This window comes from Colletotrichum higginsianum, chromosome 9, assembly GCF_001672515.1.
Source record: "Colletotrichum higginsianum IMI 349063 chromosome 9, whole genome shotgun sequence".
Lineage (NCBI taxonomy): Eukaryota > Fungi > Ascomycota > Sordariomycetes > Glomerellales > Glomerellaceae > Colletotrichum > Colletotrichum higginsianum.
The window spans coordinates 2160620-2178414 of record NC_030961.1 but is presented as its reverse complement, the minus strand read 5'-3'; the positions used below and the strand labels follow the sequence as shown (position 1 = coordinate 2178414).

At 55.5% G+C, this 17795-nt stretch overlaps 2 protein-coding genes across 2 annotated transcripts; one reads left to right on the top strand and one right to left on the bottom strand.

Annotated features, from left to right (window-relative positions):
• Positions 1-1076: 1076 nt before the first annotated feature.
• Positions 1077-7267, bottom strand: CH63R_12870 (Hsp90-like protein; the record flags this gene model as incomplete). The annotated part of the gene is made up of 2 exons (XM_018307844.1): positions 1077-1295; positions 1346-7267. The coding sequence occupies 2 exons, from the start codon at positions 7265-7267 to the stop codon at positions 1077-1079; spliced, it is 6141 nt and encodes a 2046-aa protein (XP_018152261.1).
• An 8684-nt stretch (positions 7268-15951) lies between these two features.
• CH63R_12869 (Tfiih basal transcription factor complex p47 subunit) lies at positions 15952-17448 on the top strand (the record flags this gene model as incomplete). The annotated part of the gene is made up of 2 exons (XM_018307843.1): positions 15952-16508; positions 16563-17448. The coding sequence occupies 2 exons, from the start codon at positions 15952-15954 to the stop codon at positions 17446-17448; spliced, it is 1443 nt and encodes a 480-aa protein (XP_018152260.1).
• Positions 17449-17795: the final 347 nt, after the last annotated feature.

Here is a 17795-nt window from a genome sequence, read left to right as displayed (position 1 = left end):
TTAGTGCTTAGCGGAGAGAGATGTGGAAGGTTTGTCTGCGAAAGTCCTGGTAACCAAGACAAAGACAGACGTCGAAGAATTCGGCGAACCTTCCTCGCTGGGAGGCAGACCAGAGATCAGTGCCTGTTGATGTCGGAAAGCAAAAGAAGGACGAAGACAATCCGGGCTTAAAGAAGCGAAAAATCTCGTTGGTGGGGACAGAGAGGAGCACAGCACTTGGACAGTAGGCAGCCTACAGAACGAGAGGTGGGAATAGCATCGTTTTCTAGCCAGATAGGCAGGTCCCAGCAAAGTGGGCGCACACTGCGCCTGTCGAAATCAACATGCCTGTCTCTTCTTGCCTTTGTGATTGATCGGCCCTTCCTTTAGTGAGACAAGCTTAGCGATTTCGGGAAGAAGACTATGGGAGGGAAGTTAGGAGTTTCTCCTCAGGCAAAGCTCTCCCAGGAGAAATATCACGTCTGGCCCGATGCAGATAGTCCAAACCTCAAAGTACACTTCGCTTCTTTTTATTCTTACTTGACTCACTGGGATATCGCATTCCACCACAATAATCGCGTTTTCTCTCTACAAGACCCGAAGAAAAACGATAAGCATACCACGTCGCTCAAGCTCCCCCCCACCCCCCCTTTCTCGTGGGCCTTCCGCCGAAGTCCAATCAGTTTGTCACGATGAATTCGCATCTCTCCCCTGAATGCAGCAGGTTCAAATCCACGCGAGCCGTGTACTTGCCGTCTTTGTGCCGACTGCCATGCGGGGAAAAGAGTGAAAAATAAAGCTGGTATATAATCCTGGATGGTTATTCCACTCCCTTCCCCCTGAAAGACCTTCCTCTAAAGGTGCGTCTCTATGATGGTATCCGCCTCGAAGCAGTTGTACATGATGAGCAGGAAGGACCATAATTAGGTAGTCATGCTTAACCCGAATCTTCCTCTCCCTCGTAACGCCTAATCTGCAATGACCCAAGCCTTGCTAATATGAACCTCTTTTGTGTGTAATGTAAATGACGCATGCGCCTGGGGCATGAATGTGGATGGCGGCTCCGCGCCGTGGAGTAGTTTGACGGATCACTTCTGTCAGAAGAATTTGGACATCGCTCTGCTGAGGTCGATGAAGTCGACAGGCTTGGTAACGTAATCGCTGAACCCGGCCGCGACGCACTTGTCCTGGACATCGGACATGACGTTGGCAGAGAGCGCGATGATGGGCAACGTCTTGAGCCCCTTGTCCCTCTCCCATTGTCGGATCTCCCGACAGGCCTGATAGCCATCCTTGCGCGGCATGTGCAGATCGCACTAAACAATTAGCTTGTGGTCTCGGTGCACGGGGGAAAATGGATGCTCACCAGTATCAAGGAGTAGTAATCGTGGGAGCGGGCAAGCACCATGTCGGTGCACTCGGCGCCGTCCGCGGCAACCTCGACGTCCACACCAACCTTCTTCAGATACTTTTGCAGAACCTTCTGGTTGACAGGGTTGTCCTCAACCAACAACACCTTGTATCCCTTGTTGCCCATGCGCTTGCCAATCTCCTGGTAGCTCGCCTTCTGTGTCTCAACCATTCGTTGCGCGGTAGAGCGGTTGCGGTCGATGCTAAGGTCGCGCACCTTGTCGGGGTCGAAAATGACAGCGAATCGCGATGGCTTGACCGGCTTGTAGATGAATGTCACAATATTCTCCGACACGAGCTTCTCGTACTTTGTGTCAGTCGCCAGTCTCATCACGGCCTGCCGCTGGACCGAGTCGGACAGGATGAGTATCGTTGTGTTGCTGATTGTTGTCGACTTGGTGATTTGTTCCATTAGGCCAATGATCTCCTCGGGAGATGGCAGATTGAGGACGATGTGCGTGAAGTTGACCGAGTCTTCACCTCCCAGCAGCCTCTGAGCTTTTTCAGTCGAGTCCAGGGCGGTGATCTGGTGCGGTACGTCCTTGGGCAGCGTCATCTCGATATGCTGCGCGGTCGCTTCGCGGCTGTGAGTCTGGGGGCAGATGATGAGGATCGAGTACATGGGCGGCTTGAAGTCTTCATCCTTGCCGGGCTGCTGAGAGGTCTCCGGTGTCGGCGTCGTATGGGGCGAGGACTCGTCAGAGGGCAACTCCAGCTTCATCTGTGACAGGTCTTGCCCACTCGCGCGGGCAGCCTCACTAAAGTGGACAAGGCCGACGTTGACAGACGACACAGATGTGCGCTCCGTGGCCTGGGAGATACTAGACTGCACCGAAGGGACCGAGCTTCCGCTAGAAGCCGGAGCCGGCGACAAGAAATGATCAGAATCGGCTCGCGGGCTGGTTGTTGATGCGGCCCTGGGCGACTGTAGCGCCTTCGCGGGACGGAGGACAGTCAACCCTTCAGCTGACTGGGCGGGGGGGTGGAGTGTCTCCGGGCTCATAGGCGCATCGGGATGGTCCTCGTTCGTCGGCAGAGCGAACTTGGCGGTGAAGGTAAACGTCGAGCCCTTGCCGGGGATCGCACTGCCCTCCATCTTGCCGCCGTGGAGCTCCACTAACTGCCTCGAGATAACGAGGCCGAGACCACTGCCTCCGTGCTGTCTCGTGCTGCTACCGTCGATTTGGCTGAACGGCTTGAAGATGAGATCCGCCTCCTCTTTGGTGAACCCACGACCCGTGTCGATAATGGCAAACTCGAGCATGATCTCCTTCTTGTCGTTGTCCGACTTGCCACCTTTGTAGACCCTGCACCGGCTAAACACCTCGCCCTCGGCTGTGAACTTGATGGCGTTGCCGATGACGTTGAGTAGGACCTGGCGGATGCGGACCTTGTCGCCCTTGACCCACGCCGGCACGTCCTCTTCGACAATGTAGTTCAGCTCCAGCCTCTTGGCGATGGCCATGGTGGACACCAATTCGTTGACATCCTCGATGAGGGAGCGTGTGTGGAACCACTCGTACTTCAGCTTCATCATGCCGGCATCCACTTTGGACAGGTCGAGGATGTCGTTGATGATCATGAGCAGGCTGTTGGCGCTTGTCTGGATGGTGTTGGTGTAGTCGCGCTGCTCCTCGTTCAGGGTCGTGTCTTGCAGGAAGCTGACCATGCCTGAGATGCCGATGAGTGGCGTTCGGATCTCGTGCGACATGTTGCTAAGGAACCTGCTCTTGGACTCCATGGCTTCCTTGAGCTTCGCTTCGAGCAGTTTATGGTCGTTGATGTCTGTGGCCGAGCCAAAGTAAGAGCTGGCCCCGTTCCCAAAGTCGATGTTGTCAATCTCGACACACCGGATCAAGTGCCACCTGTACTCGCCGCCCTTGGACCGCAAGCGTACCTCCGTCGTGTACGACAGCCTGCCGTTGCTGTCAGTCGTCACCTTGATGATGCCGTTCCTTGCCAGGGCCGTGAGATCGGCGCTAGGCATTTCGTAGACCGAACTGCTACTGGAGCTGTTATTCCGAGATAGTGCTTGGTGTATGCCCCTCAGGTTCGTCTCTAGCTGGCTCTGCGCTTTGGCTGATGCGAGACTGGCCAGTATTGCCTCGGACGCCTCTTGATGACCCTTGCGGTCGAACTTGGAGGGCATCGGGGTTGGCGGTCTGTCCGTTGGTATTTGACACTTGGCCAGATCGTCGGGGTGTACGAAGTCCATGAATCCCAGACCCAAAGAGTCTTCAAAACTCTGTCCGGTGTACGACAGCCATTGATCGTTGGCGAAAGTAATACCTTCGTCTTCAGTGGCAGTGAATATGATTTGTGGGATGAGATTGGCCAGTAGTCTGTGCTTCGCTTCTGAGGCTTCAATCTCCTCCTGCCGCGCAGCCTTGAGCTCCGCAATATGCTGGTCATGGATATCCATGTATGAACCGAGGAACTGCATCATGACACCCCGTTTATCGCGGGACGCAACTGCGCGCGCATAAAACCACCGGTACGCTCCATCGAACCGCTTGATACGGACTGTCCTCGAAAACTGCTCGCCGGTCCGCAACGAGTGACTCCACGCCTTGAGGTACTCGTCTCTGTCATCTGGGTGAATACTCCCCCAGGGATCCGCAGCCAAGTCAGCGACCGTCTGGCCGCGATACGTCAGGTAGCGGCTGTTCACCCAGACAATCTCGCCGGTCTGTGGCAGCGAGACAAAAACATGGGCGGGAAGGGAGTCAAGGATGAGCCCCTTTAACCGGTCCGATGGCGGTGGCATGTCCACCGGGCCTTGTGACAGCGAACCCGTCCTAGACGGTATGGTATGGGGCACGGGCTTGCTGACCACGCTCGCGCTGGGCGGCAACGACTGGAAGCTGGTCGCAAAATCAGCACCGTACGAGTGCAATAGCGTGTGATGGCCGTGGTCTCCACCCCTGCGTTCGACAGACTGTAGCCGGGGTTCTAAAACGGCGATCTCGTCCAGGTAGTTCTTTAGTTCGTGAGAAAGCACGCGCTTGGCGCCCCCTGGCGTCGAAACCCGGCTCTCAGTGTTGTTCCTCTCCACCAATTCTTCGTTCTCTCCAGGGGTCTGGGAAGGTTCCTGAATACGTGGCTTGTGCGAGGTGGAGAGTCGAGCTTGGCGCTTGTCGACGGGCGAGTCCTCCTTGGAACTTCTCCTCGTCTTCTGAGAGTTTGCCGACGGCGTTTCCGCCCTCGACGATATCGGTTTCTGTCTAGTGTTGAAGTAGCTATCACCCGCGGTCTGTGCAGGACTAGTTGCAGAACCCCGCTTGTCGATGAGCTGGTGTAGAGAACTCTGGTCCCAGGCGGGCGTGCCAATTGGGGAGCCAGCGGCGCTCTTGGAAACGCCCGAGTAGTCGCTGGGGCTAGTAATGCTACCCGCCATCGAGCGTTGGGCAGCGATATCGTCCGAGGACATAAAGCTTAGGTTGCCGATGCTGGCAGGGTCCGCCAAGGGGCGCCCGTCGGCGGCAAGCGCACCAAACCCGGCGGTCTGAGGCCTACGGCGGTGGAGGCCAGTGAGCTCTGTCTCCAAGTTGGTGTAATGACGGCATAGGGAGAAGGAGGTTGCCAGGTGCGGGGCCAGGTACTCCAACGAATGACGAAGGTTCGAGGGATATGGGATGATGGGACTGAGTATCGAAAGGATAGCAATAGGCGACGGTTTGTCTTTACGTTGCCAGGAGACCCCCGCATCGTCCTCGTCTCCAGAGGTCTCTAGTGGCTCGCTCCGATTGCGGAATTGCGACTTTTGCTCCAGAGCTGTGTTGTCGAGCTTAAAAGGATGGACGGGCTTCGAGAGAAGCACGTGGGTCAGCGGAATGTGGAGGACAGTCCACGAGTTGTCCACGCCTATGGCTTCCGGCGGTCGCATTCCGGTGTAGTCCGCCGGGGCAGACCCGGGATTGAACGAGTCCTCGTCGACCATGGCATCGGTGAAAAAGGGGTTCTCCGAAGGGTCTGCGCGCACTGCCGGGGACGGTGCAGGCGATTGAGACCACGGCGACGGCGGAGCTTGTTCATACTCTTCGTATTTGGGCGTCGGCGGTCGTGGTTCATCGTCGTCAAGTCGAGAGATCATGCTAGAAGGTTTATCGCTGCTGTGGCTGCGGTTCGAGCCAAAGGAAGAGTTTCCGCCACCGAGAATCGACGACAATTTTGAGCTGGAATCGATCCTCGCCTTCTTGAGCTTCCTCCTTGCCGCCTCCGCTGACGTCGTGATGGCCGTCACCTTGGATTTGGTTGGCACCTCATCCGGCAGGTTCTGCAAATACGGGTAGCTTCTGGTCAGTGCGATCACCTTGCCACGCTCTAGAACACGCATAACACCGCTGTGATCAATGAGAGGGTCGGCTTCGTAATCCAGGGCTTGAAGCACGGGGAGCACCCTGCCTTCAGTGTTGGGGTTGGCTAGGGGAACTTCCCAGCTAGGGATATTCTGCTCCTCAGCATCGTGTTCGGCGAGCGCCGACCTGTTCAGTGATGGACCCGGCGCCTCCGCGCTCTCTTCTGCGGCCTGGCCCGGCGGGAAGTAGCTCTTGCTCCTGCCAAGTTGCGTCGGGCGACGCGATGGTAAGAGCCTGTCATTGTTCCCCTTGCATTCTCTATTGTCTTCGTAGGTGGTGAACGAATGGCGGGTCTGCAAGCTGGGCCGAGACAGCACCCTTGGCCGCGCAGGGTCTTCAGACGCGGGCGTCTCTTCGGAGCCTACGTCGCCCGCACTGCTGGGAATCAGACTGCTGCCCCTGGCCATATACCCAAGACTCAGATCATCCTCCTGGTGCTCGTTATATGTGGCCTTCTGACCCCAAGGCACGTTTTCAATGTCGGTAGTGTCAGCAGGTACAGCGAGGGTCACTCTCTCGGCTTTGTACACGTCTCTCATGATCTGGACTACAGTATTCCACCACGCATCCAGTCCCGGCTCGGCAGTGAGCATTAGTGACAAGTCGTACAAGTTCGGGCTCGGGAAGTCGCCCTCCAACTGGCCGGTGGCTCCGGCGGGAAGAAAGGTCAGAGCCGAGGCGGGCGTCGACGAGCCGGACATCACTCTGTCCTGGGCAGTCCCGAAGCCCTCGAATGACATGGTCTGCGACATGAAGGCAGCGGCAGTCGGGGACATGTTTCCGAAGGCCCTGCTCATTGAGCCGGGACCGTAGCCCGGGGTGTGCATACGGGGGAACGGGTAGGACGGGGTTCCAGCGACGAGTCCCGGTGTTATGCCACCGCGAATGGTGTTGCCGGACTCGGTGGACGTCGTTGTGAGGTTGGAGGACGATGTCGCCAAGGCGGCGGCATTGTTGCGTGGCGAATTGCCACTCTCCTCTATAATCGGCGACACGCGCATCTTTTCGGGCGTCGTCGCCAACAGCCCTCTCGTCGCCATCTCGCGCCTCTCCAGATCCCGTGCCAATCGCTCTCGGTATCGATTTAGTTGTATCTGTGATTCGGAGAGAGCCGGCGGCGTGTTGGCCGTGGTCCCTGCCTTGTCGTCTTTGCTTTTTTCTTCCGTGCCGCCTGTCCCACCAGTAACGTCATTGTCGATTTGGGACGCGCCGATGCTGTGCTTCGCATTAGTGAGTGGACTGGAACTCGCAAGTTTCGTCGCGGAGGGTTCGATTTGCGTCCTGGAGCGGTCAGTCAGAGACTGCGAAGACTGCTCCTGGGACACATCCGACATCGCGACTCGCGCATTTCCACCGAGCTTGAAGGAATCAAGGGTCAGTCCATGACGAGGACTTGGCAGGTTGAGCAGCGGTTCTTTGGTGGGCGGCTTCTTCGAGTCGGACGTGGTCCGTCTTGGAAGGCTAAGCCGACGCGCAGAGGACGAATCTTTCTTGTCTGCTGGAAGGCTCGTGCTTGGCATTCCTCATATAACAGAGCGCTCCATACACAGTCGAGTGGGTTTGTTTTTTGTCGCTTCTTGTTTCTTTCGAAAGACCGGCAGATGTTGATGCCACTTGAAGAAGGGGCCGGCGGACGTTGAGGCGGAGCGGCTACGGCGGCAGACGCTTCGTCGTAGAGTCGAAAAGGGAGGAAGACAGCGAGGGGTTCGGTCGGTGTGGATTGATAGTGGAAGAGGCGGGGCGATTTGAGATTTCGGTCGGCCAGCTGGGTTGCGGTGAGAGAGTAAGGCGACGATACAGAATCGAGGGGACGTGCCGTCGGGAGAAGCGCGCGGTGTGGTGGTGGAGGGCTGGTCGGTGTGGTTTGGTGAGGTTTGGTACTTCGTGGTTGTGGTGGTAAAGCGGCAAGTTTGGTAGGCGTCTGGTGTGGTATGGATGGGATGTGCGTTTGGACTGAATTGGTATGGACTGGACGAGGATGGATGGGACTGGGGGGGGCAAACCGGGCCTTGGGTTTGGGAATGGAGACGGAGGATGGGAAGCACTTGGTGTATGTGCACAACACGCTCTCTCAGTAACCGTTCGACTCCTCTCTGTCTGTCTGCTAACGTACAGCAACGGCGGACCCGACGGTGACGGTGACGGCGAACGGGGGGGGAGGGGGGGCGGGAGGGAGAGCAAAACGAAGCGAAGCGAAGCGAGAAAATGCAGCAAGAGGGCGGCAGCGCAGACGGAAGAACAAGAAAGGAAGGGGTGGGCGGTCCACTCGATGCCTATGACGTAGCCCGGTGCAGCTCAATGCACGACGAGACGGCCCCAGAGGACAAATGCACGAGACGGGAGGCGGGAGGCGGGAGGCGAACGGAGACAGTCAGCTCAGCGCATCTGCGCTGTTAGGCACTGCGCAGCGTCGTCAATGTCTCGGATCACATGCAGCATTTTTGGCGTTGCTCCCTGATTATGGCGTCCTTCGAGCAAAATTATAGTCGATGGCCTCCTTCTCTCCTTGATCGAGTCGAGCTCTTTCCCGGGAGCTCTTCTGCCGAAACCACCCAGCTACGGGCAGCGAGCTATCCAACAATTCAACGCGAAAAAAGATTGAAATTAGAAAGAATTCAAGTAAAAAAATTCCCGCCAACGGGTGCTTCCTTGGAATCCTTGGAAGATGACTGGTCTGGTGGATCGTGAGAGGTACTGAGTACCGGTACCCGTTCATCAGACGACTGACTGGTATCTCTGTACTTTTCAACGCTCGCGACCCAATACCTGCGGTAGCTGCGGGCAAGACCTGTGCGTCTCGCCTCCCTTTGCCTGGCTGCCACCTCTTGACAAGTGCGTCTCAGTGAAGGCATCCTGATCCAGGGTGGTGTCGTGAACGAAACAACTGCCCTGCTCGGACCAGGTAGTATGTTCGCATCGAGATATCCCAATACAGGCAGTTAGTTAAATATGTGTATGCGTCGTATGTATCTATATGTAAGCTCACGAAGCTTCTCAGGCCTTTGCACAGCTCACTGTAAACCTACCTTAGCCAGAACCACTAGCCGCCGCTGGAGGAATACATATGGTGAATCATGCCAGGCTATCAACGCCCACGGTCGCTTGGCCCCCAGCGGATGTCACCCAGTCAGAGCACGCAAGGTGTTTAGACCCCCCCTGCTCATGTAGATGTACATGTGCATGCCCTGGCTAAATATGGGACGTTTGGCGGATACGTATCCCATTACATCACATGGTCGTCGTTGTCGCTGAGCAGGAATCAGGATCCATATTCGGTATCCACTCAAATTTGAATCTCCGTCTTTGTTGAACGACCGTGGTCTGTCACGTTCTCGTCCGTTTCTGCTATGGTGTTGGCCTTCGACAAACCTCGTCCGTCGCCTGTATGTGACTGGATATGTCCGCACCTGGCATGCACGTATGCCTGCCTCTCTAGGCTCTTTGTGGTTCAACCGCCGTCACCTACTTCTCTCCTTCTCTTGCCGCAGCGCTCGGCAACGGACTCTTGCGGGAAAGGCGAGGCTCCATTCGATGCTGTCCGCCGTTTCAATTGCGCTTCCACGATCCCCATGATGGGGCCCGTCCGGCCGCTATGAATTGCCAGGAATCCCATACATCAACAACTTTCCCGTCCTCGCTCTCCACGCGAGCCGCTAGAACCCAACCTCTTGACCGGTCAGCCTTGTTTGACCTGTCGAAGGCTCCCCAGACCATGATGCCGCCGTTTAACGTCCAAGGCAGAGGCAATTTCATGACTCTGCGCTGCTCACCAGCAACACGTCCGCGGGGCCGTCACAGATTGAATACGGGACTCCGAACACCTCAGACGGAGACGCTCGGGTGCCCACCCGGCCCGATTTTACGCACCACGCGGCCATCGAATTGTTCAGGATTACGGTGCAGATTGTCCGAATCGCTCATCGTGTCCAGGTACCCCCCGTACATGACAGCACGCAAAGCAGGAAAATGAACCTCCAACACACTGAGTTCTGATAAACTCTATCCCAGTTGCCCACAAAAATCCCAAAACACGCTGCAGCTTCTCGAACACAACTATATGCGTCGTCGCAGTATGAAATGACAGCTCAAACATAAAGACCTCACTCAGTGGATGGACAAATGAAGTTGTTTCGGTCCTTACGTAGGCGGATTCGCCTCGCCACCCACTAATCACCAGTCAGTGCCGCCCTCCGGCTTCTTCCGTAACGCAACTCGATGTTTCGCCAGTCGCCATACCATCCATCCATCCGCACAACAAGGTAAGCCAGACCATCTACAAGATGGCGGTGGTCCAGTGACAAAGTTCCCGCCCAGGCACCCCGCCCGTCGTGACTTGACGCTTTGTTGGTTGACACTGATACTGATTCGATCACGTACAAGGCTTTCGCTGACGACTACGATCGAGTAAGTGGGGTTTTGTACAAATAAACTGTCCATGAACTCCACTGCACCAGGGCAAGATATTGGGATATGCCCTGAGGACTGACCAGGTGTACCGACACATCACAACAACTAATTACAGCCTCACTTTCACGTTCACTCTCAGCCATCGCCGATTTACACTATCGCTGGCCTGGTTCGCCCGGTTCGGCTCGTTGAAAGACTGGCAACAACAAAAGTCCACATGCACCATTTTGGAGCGGCTGGCCAGGTGGTCTTGCTGTTGTCCTGTTCTCACCATTGCAATCTATGTACAACACTCGAGCTCGTCAGCCGTGTCAACGAGTGGCTCAGAGACACGGTGCTGACAGAGTCGCAATCGTCAGTGGACTCATTCCGTAAAATGCAGCTGGCATCCCACGCCGGCCGGGAGACAGGTATGATGGCGAGCTCCGAGTGGCTGGGACACACCAGGCTGAGCAGGCTAAGGCATTTTGTTCCGCCCGCCCCAGGCAAGATTCCCATCGTGAGTGAGCTTGACGGTGACCTCGAATCTCTCAGCCAACATCTGCAGGTACTCGCCTTTTCCTTCTCTCATTTCCTGATGCAACACCGCCACATGTACTCACCCACCCAAACGAGCGGATGCCCGCGATCTCTCGCTTGTGATGGAAGCTCCCTTATCGAGCGACCTGCTCCGCCAAACACAGGAGAGGCCCTGCGCGGGCAAGGCGTCCAAATCAAGTCTAATACCCAAGCTTTGCTGCATTGGTATCCGTACACTTACCACAGTCGGGACGGGAGGCCAACTGATGAACGTGCGGATACACTTTGCACAACGGCGGCCTACAGCAACCCCAACTTCGACTGGACCCCTTTCTTTTCCCCATGTTCCCAATCTTCCTGGCGCAGAAAGCCAACGTCTCAAAGCAAAGAGACAAAATCCCGAGCTAACGGACGCTGCTCCGGACCGACAAGACTGTGGCGGGTGCTCAGATAGTGCACGCGACAACGAGTCCAGCGCAAGATTCGGCGTACACTCTGGACCCAAACGAGGGCACACCTGGTTTTCGCAGACAACGCATGACCTCGCAAACCCCTGGAGCATGTCGAGATGCCACGCTAGGAGTGCTTCGAATGACGTCATAACACATCACTAGCCGGGTGGCTTTCTCAATCGTGCGTTAGCTGCAATGGACATCCTGGCCCCAGTGTGGGACGGGAAATGCACTTGGCCCCTCATCCGCCGGCACGTATCCATCCTGGTCGCATCTTGTTCGATTTTTTCCCGTCACACCCCGACCATTCTCGTTATTGCAATCATACTTGATTCATGTTGAGTACTGCTGGTCGACTGCCTGCAGCGTAAATTCCATGCGCCGTGTTCCTTCCACTTGAGCAGTGCTGCAAGCCACGCCCCGCGACAGACACCGTCCGTCTGCTCCGCGCTTGCAACAGCGGACGCAGCGCTGACAGCGCTCTGGAAGCCTTCCTCTTCTGTCTGCGACCATGCACGTTTCCGCCGCTATTGGCCCCGATACGTGCTCTCGCCCGGCCATGGGGCCAATCAGTGAGACGACGTATCAATGTGAATTCCGTCGACTGACCGTATTGGTTGGCCTGCAGTAATATGAGATTCACCAACCACACTCTTTGCCATGGTTGCGGCAGGCACACCCGCATTCAGTAACCATCCCGTCACCTCCCCTTGCCGGGCATTCTTTTCCGGCTTAGTCATGGTCTCGCGTCTGCTGCGAGCTCTCGTTTTCGCCCCCAAACTGCGTATTGTTCGTACCGTGTATTTGTACGGGCCAACACGATCGTTCAGACGGGCGCGGGGAGGCACTTGCACAACGTTCGTCATTTTGGCTTCGACTTCGGACGAACTGATGCGGAAAGCTTGGGGACGATCAGCAATCTTCCGCCGGCACAGTCGAGTTGGGGAGAAACGGGTCTTATCCTACCGATGAAGGCATTCCTCCCACTACAAATGAGAAACGCGAGCGGGAGGGAGCTGATTGATCTGCATTGCGAAACTCACAACGGTGCCTTGATCATCGCCGAGACTTCTTGTTCCTGTCTCCAAGCCAAACCTCGTGCATCAGGGCCGGGACTGACAAGACGCAACGCAACGTCAGCGATGGTGCTCATAGGGTAGCCCCTGTTTTGACAGCCACAGCACAACGGCCCAGCCAAGCCGGGGGCATCAGCCACAATGACGCTTCTTTTCAACACATCGTGAAGTCGAACAACTCCATCACGGATCTGGTCTGTCTGCTATTGAAGGTGCCAACAACAACTGCATCCTCCCATTCTCCGGAAGCTCCGATAATCTCGGGGTTTGAAATTCAGCTCCATAGAACAGCTCGCTGAGCTTAGGGGCGTCCAAGCGGCCGACAGATGCTTGCAGAGTTGCCCATTCCGGACAAGTTCGTCCAGAGGTGCTGCTTGACACTTCACCCCATTCGGCTTGGCGGCCATGGCGACGGAAAGATTTCTTGGCCAATCGATGCAGAACCGCCGAAAATTCCGCCCTCATCAACGACAGAAAGACGAGTCGAACGTGTCCCGAGCTTTGGCAGCCCTGCCAGCTAACGCTTTATGGACAAGCTCTAGGTCATCGCCATTTCATGAATAGGCTCTAGGTCCTCGCCAAGCGCTAGCGCTCACGAAAGAAGCTGAGGCGGTGCCATAAGTATATAATCCCTCCAAAGGCATCGTCGATCTCGATTGACAAGGCCCCATTTGCGTCCGCCGAGGACAGCTCCGGAGGTCAAGGGTTGGGGTTCGATCTTCTCGATAAAGTTTAGGTCCAAACCCTTGACTATCGGCCAGTCGGCCGTGGTTTCATGTGTACATCTAGCCCTAACTATCAAACTGCCTATTCAGAGGCACGGTCCGTTTACGAGCTCCTGGCGGTTTGAAATGCATATTATTACAAGCTCTTATGGCGTCGGTGTTGTATACAATGGTCAGTGATGCTCCAGGGAAGAATAAGGCTTGGCTTCAACCCCGTCATAATGATAGCCACTCAACCCGGTCCAGGTGACAGAGTAACTGATAGAGGCTATCTAGCTAGAGTAGCAGGCCGGGGTGAACTTTGGTACTCTTTGAACCGATGCGGTGTTGGTCGCGTCTCCTGCTGCGTCGTAGGGTATTCCTTACGACATTGAAGTCGTGGGCCATGGTAGTGGAAACTCGAGAGCCTCTGTCCGTCTGTATCCGTACCTAGCCCAGTAACCTTGTGGGCGTGACGTTGCTCCACTTCTGAAAAAGCCATGTTCGTGACAGTATGCAGCTGTGAGGCTAATCAGGGTCGGCTCCGACGTTATCGGTCAGCATCGTCACGCACCGCGTGAGAATACGACCACAAGGAAGGAGCTGCCGATGGTTATGCGAAGCAAAGTGTAATGAACCATGTGAATATATGTATGGATGGGTCGGTGGGTGGATGACAGGAACCTCTGCCAAGAACGAGGAAGCGCGGAGCATAAGAGAGTAGTGCATCCAAAAAGCAAGGTAAAGACAAAAACATACAACACCAGGTATTCGCTGGTCGTCACCGACCCAACTACTAATCCGGCCCTCACTGGCTTATCTATGGGAGAGCGGACGGGATCCCGAGTTCTCCAGTGGGTATGGTCGTATGTGAAGTTTTCATAATGCAAGCTTGATTATATTGAGAGAGTGAGTGATTTGGCGATGAACTTTCTCGACGGCCTGTTCGAGCATTGATTCCCAGCAGTTCATGTTGACCCCCGAGGCTTCCTCCTTTTGTTCTCTTCTTTTCGTCTCTAATGACGTTTAAAGTTAACAGGAAATTGTTGTATATGCAGTGCGAAGAGACAAAAACAGAGCGCCTTATCTGCCACTCCTCGTAGCACCTCCCTTGAGCATTTACTCCGCAACTAGTAATGATACCTATGATCTGGCCTTTCTTGGCTCAAGGACGTTTCCACTAGCTTTACAGCGTTCAGACTGGTCGACACACGCCGTTCAACTGCGCCGATCACATCCCTGGGTCGAGTGCATGCGCACAGCAGGTTCATGGTACAGAATCCGAGAAAACCTCTAGTGAAGAAGGATTGGGTGGAAACATGAGTGCGTTTGCGATGTGGTGTGGAAAATGGTCCACCAAATGCTAGGCATGAACTGCTGATTGCATTCAGAAGTGCTCTTCGGCCCTCCTTCCACCTAAGCGGATGAGATTGATGCCCTCGGATCGGGGTTTGCTGGCGCTACAGCGGGTTTTCCTCGGGGCTTCAGACCATGGTTTCTCGAGCTTCAAGAACCTTCGTTTCTTCAAAACTCGCAAGCTACCGCTTTTATACAGCTTCGGCATTTACACCCATGCTGAACCCGTAATATTGGCGTGATGGAATGCTACAGTTGTTGAAACCGCCGCAGCACCTACACCTGACCAACACTCGTGTGAGAAGGAGGTGGTTACATGCTCTTTTGACTGGCTTACGTCAAGGAAGAACACCGAATCCAGTTCAAATGTTGCACCATCGAGGGTGTTGTAGCTTCGGTGTCCTTTTGGATGCAAGGCAGCGACTCCAGTACAATTCTGTCAGGGTCCATTGATAGATGTGCTTCTGTATCTGACGTACCATCGAGCGCTGTTAACCGCCACAAAGTGAACGTGTTGGAGCTACTGACGCTCAGCAAGGTCGCAGTTGAAAGCCATGAACTTCACCTGACGACTAACAAGGCAAGACTATCGCGATTCTGGTTGGTATGATACGCCGAAAAGATCCAAGTGCACCTACTCAGCTAATGGCGTTTATTCGACACGAACTCATCTAAATTTTCCGAGTTCTGACAAATCCTCTTTTTGAGCACTGGGTCGTTATGCATACTTTGTAACTTGACAACCTTTGCCAATATGGACACGGATTAGCCCTCCATTTGCTCATTATCAGGGTATGTGACGGGAGAGCGAGGAGAAGATGTAGACAGATGGCGTATTGACGAACGTTGAAGGGTTTGGATGCACCAAAGCCTTTGCATCTGGATCTCATTTGGTCTATTCTAGCATGAAGCCCGGGATGACGAGGATTTGAAAGACTGACGAGAACAGTACTCACGCCAAACACAATCGTATGGATCGGCAGGCTGTTGCAGTCGTGTTGGGAAACGGACGTTAGCTTGTCCCGGCCCTTCAGACGAAAGAGGTACCCACTTTCACTTGGCAATTCGGCGCCGGCCCGGATTGAGCTGCCGCGACCAAGCCCGGGTAATTCGAAAGCCCCCTGTAGGACCGTCCGACCCTACCTTAGCTCCGCCATGCAAACGACAAGTTGAAGCGCGTTGTGAAGGATAAAATTCGAAACGAAACACGAAGCCCAAGACTGGGGTCAAGTCACATCGCCAGTGACACGACCCAGCGCGCCTGTGTTCAGCACTGGCTCAGCAATGAGTATCGTCCTCACAAATGCAACCGGTGGCCCATTGTAGAAAAGAATATGAAGAGGCGCGACGACGTATTATGAACCACATTTACATCAAGGACGGCTTAATGGAGCATGTGAAGCATCCTTGCTTGGCAAGGGTGTGCATTGTGCGGCCTCTGATTGGCTAAGGAAGCAGATCCTTGGTCAAAGTTGCGAGGCTGCGATCTTTTTCCCTCCAGCCTTGTCCTCCCACTTCGCATCTCTCACTACCTTCGACAAATCGATTTGCGGTTCTGCGCAGCGCCTGCCTGCCGACACATTTTCTTTATTACATAAACCGCCGTACCAAACCGCATTCGCAGCCGACCACAAAAAGCGACTAATTTCCACCAGCGAGACAGGCCGACAGACCGACGTCATCATCCACCATGGCCGACTCCGACGGCGAGTACCATGGGCTGTCCGATGACGACCTCCAAGTAACCAACGGCAGGGGCGCAGACAGCAGCAAGGGTCGCGGCAAGAAGGGAAAGGGTGGCCACACAAAGGCGCGATGGGAGGACGTCAAACGAAGCTGGGAAGAAGTCACAGAAGGCGCGGACGGAAGTCTGGCGGTCGGCGCGAGCCTCGAGGCCGAGAAGAGGCGGAGACTGCTCCGGGACACGACGCCGCTGCAGCGTGGCATCATCAGACATCTGGTCCTGGTGCTGGATATGTCTTTCGCCATGACAGAAAAGGACATGCTGCCGAACCGCTATCGCGTCGCCTGGGCGTACGCCGCCGACTTTGTCAAGGAATACTTTGAGCAGAACCCCATCTCGCAGCTGGCCATAATTGGCATGCGGGACGGCGTCGCGATCCGGATCAGCGACATGAGCGGCAACCCGACCGATCACCTGGAGAAGCTCAAGACATTCGAGGGACAAGATCCGTCAGGCAACCCAAGTCTGCAGAATGCGCTCGAGATGTGCCGCGGCGCGCTATTGTACGAGCAGCCCCCTGCCCCTCTTTGACCGGATTTTGTCAGTTAATCTTCCAGCCACGCACCTTCCCACGGCACGCGCGAAGTGCTCATCGTATTCGGCGCTCTCCTATCCTCCGATCCGGGCGACATTCACGACACAATAACTTCCCTCATCGCCGACCGAATTCGCGTATCCATCGTAGGCCTCGCAGCACAGGTCGCCATCTGCGCTGAGCTATGCTCCCGCACCAACGCCGGCGACGACACGCAGTACAGCGTGTGCATGAACGATGCCCACTTCCGAGACCTCCTCCTTGCCGCAACGACGCCGCCCGTCACGCGGACCGCCGCCCAGAGCACCGCCTCGCTGCTCATGATGGGCTTCCCCTCGCGCACCCTCGCGCAGGGCGAGGCTACCGCCGTGTGCGCCTGTCACAACAAGCCTGCCCGCGAGGGTTACCTCTGCACGCGTTGTGGCACGCGCGTATGTCGCTTGCCCATCGAGTGTCCCGCCTGCAGCCTGACCCTCATCTTGTCGACGCATCTAGCACGCTCGTACCACCACCTCTTCCCGCTGAGGAATTGGGTCGAAGTGCTCTGGGCCGAAGCCACTAAATCAAAAGCCTGCTACTCGTGTCTGACAACGTTTCCCGAACCACCAAAGGCGAGCAGGAAAAAGGACAAGGACAAGGATAGCGACGGGGTGCCCACAACGACACCAGTGGCGCCGACGCCAGTGATCGCGTCGGAGCTCAAGGGCGTCAGCGAGAGCGGACGGTATGGCTGCACGGTGTGTGGCAACCACTTCTGTATTGACTGTGATGTTTACGCACATGAGGTCATTCACAACTGTCCTGGGTGCCAGAGTGACACCCGCGGGGCGCCGATGGAGGTGGTGACGGAGACAAACGGGACAAACACGCACCAGACGAACGGGACGGCAATGGTGTTGGATTCGTGACCAGTCACAGGAGGTTTTCTTTTTTTTTTTGGGGGGGGGGGGGTTGATGACATGTTAGACAGGAATCAGTCACGGCCACATACATACATGAGGACGCCCAGAGAACGAGCTTCCACCATTTTGATGACAAGGGGGGCGACTGGATGCCACATTTTGGTGCATAGTGAAGTATCGGACAGCGTCACGGAATCAGGACAGGAGCACGAAGAAAAGAGATCTGTACATCGGCACAATGGTTCTGAATATGACCGCCTGTGAACATATGAGTAAACATATGGTTTGCATAATTTCATCGATGCCAACCAATGCCCTTTTGATGACACAGTCGTGTCCTGTACCAATAGCTC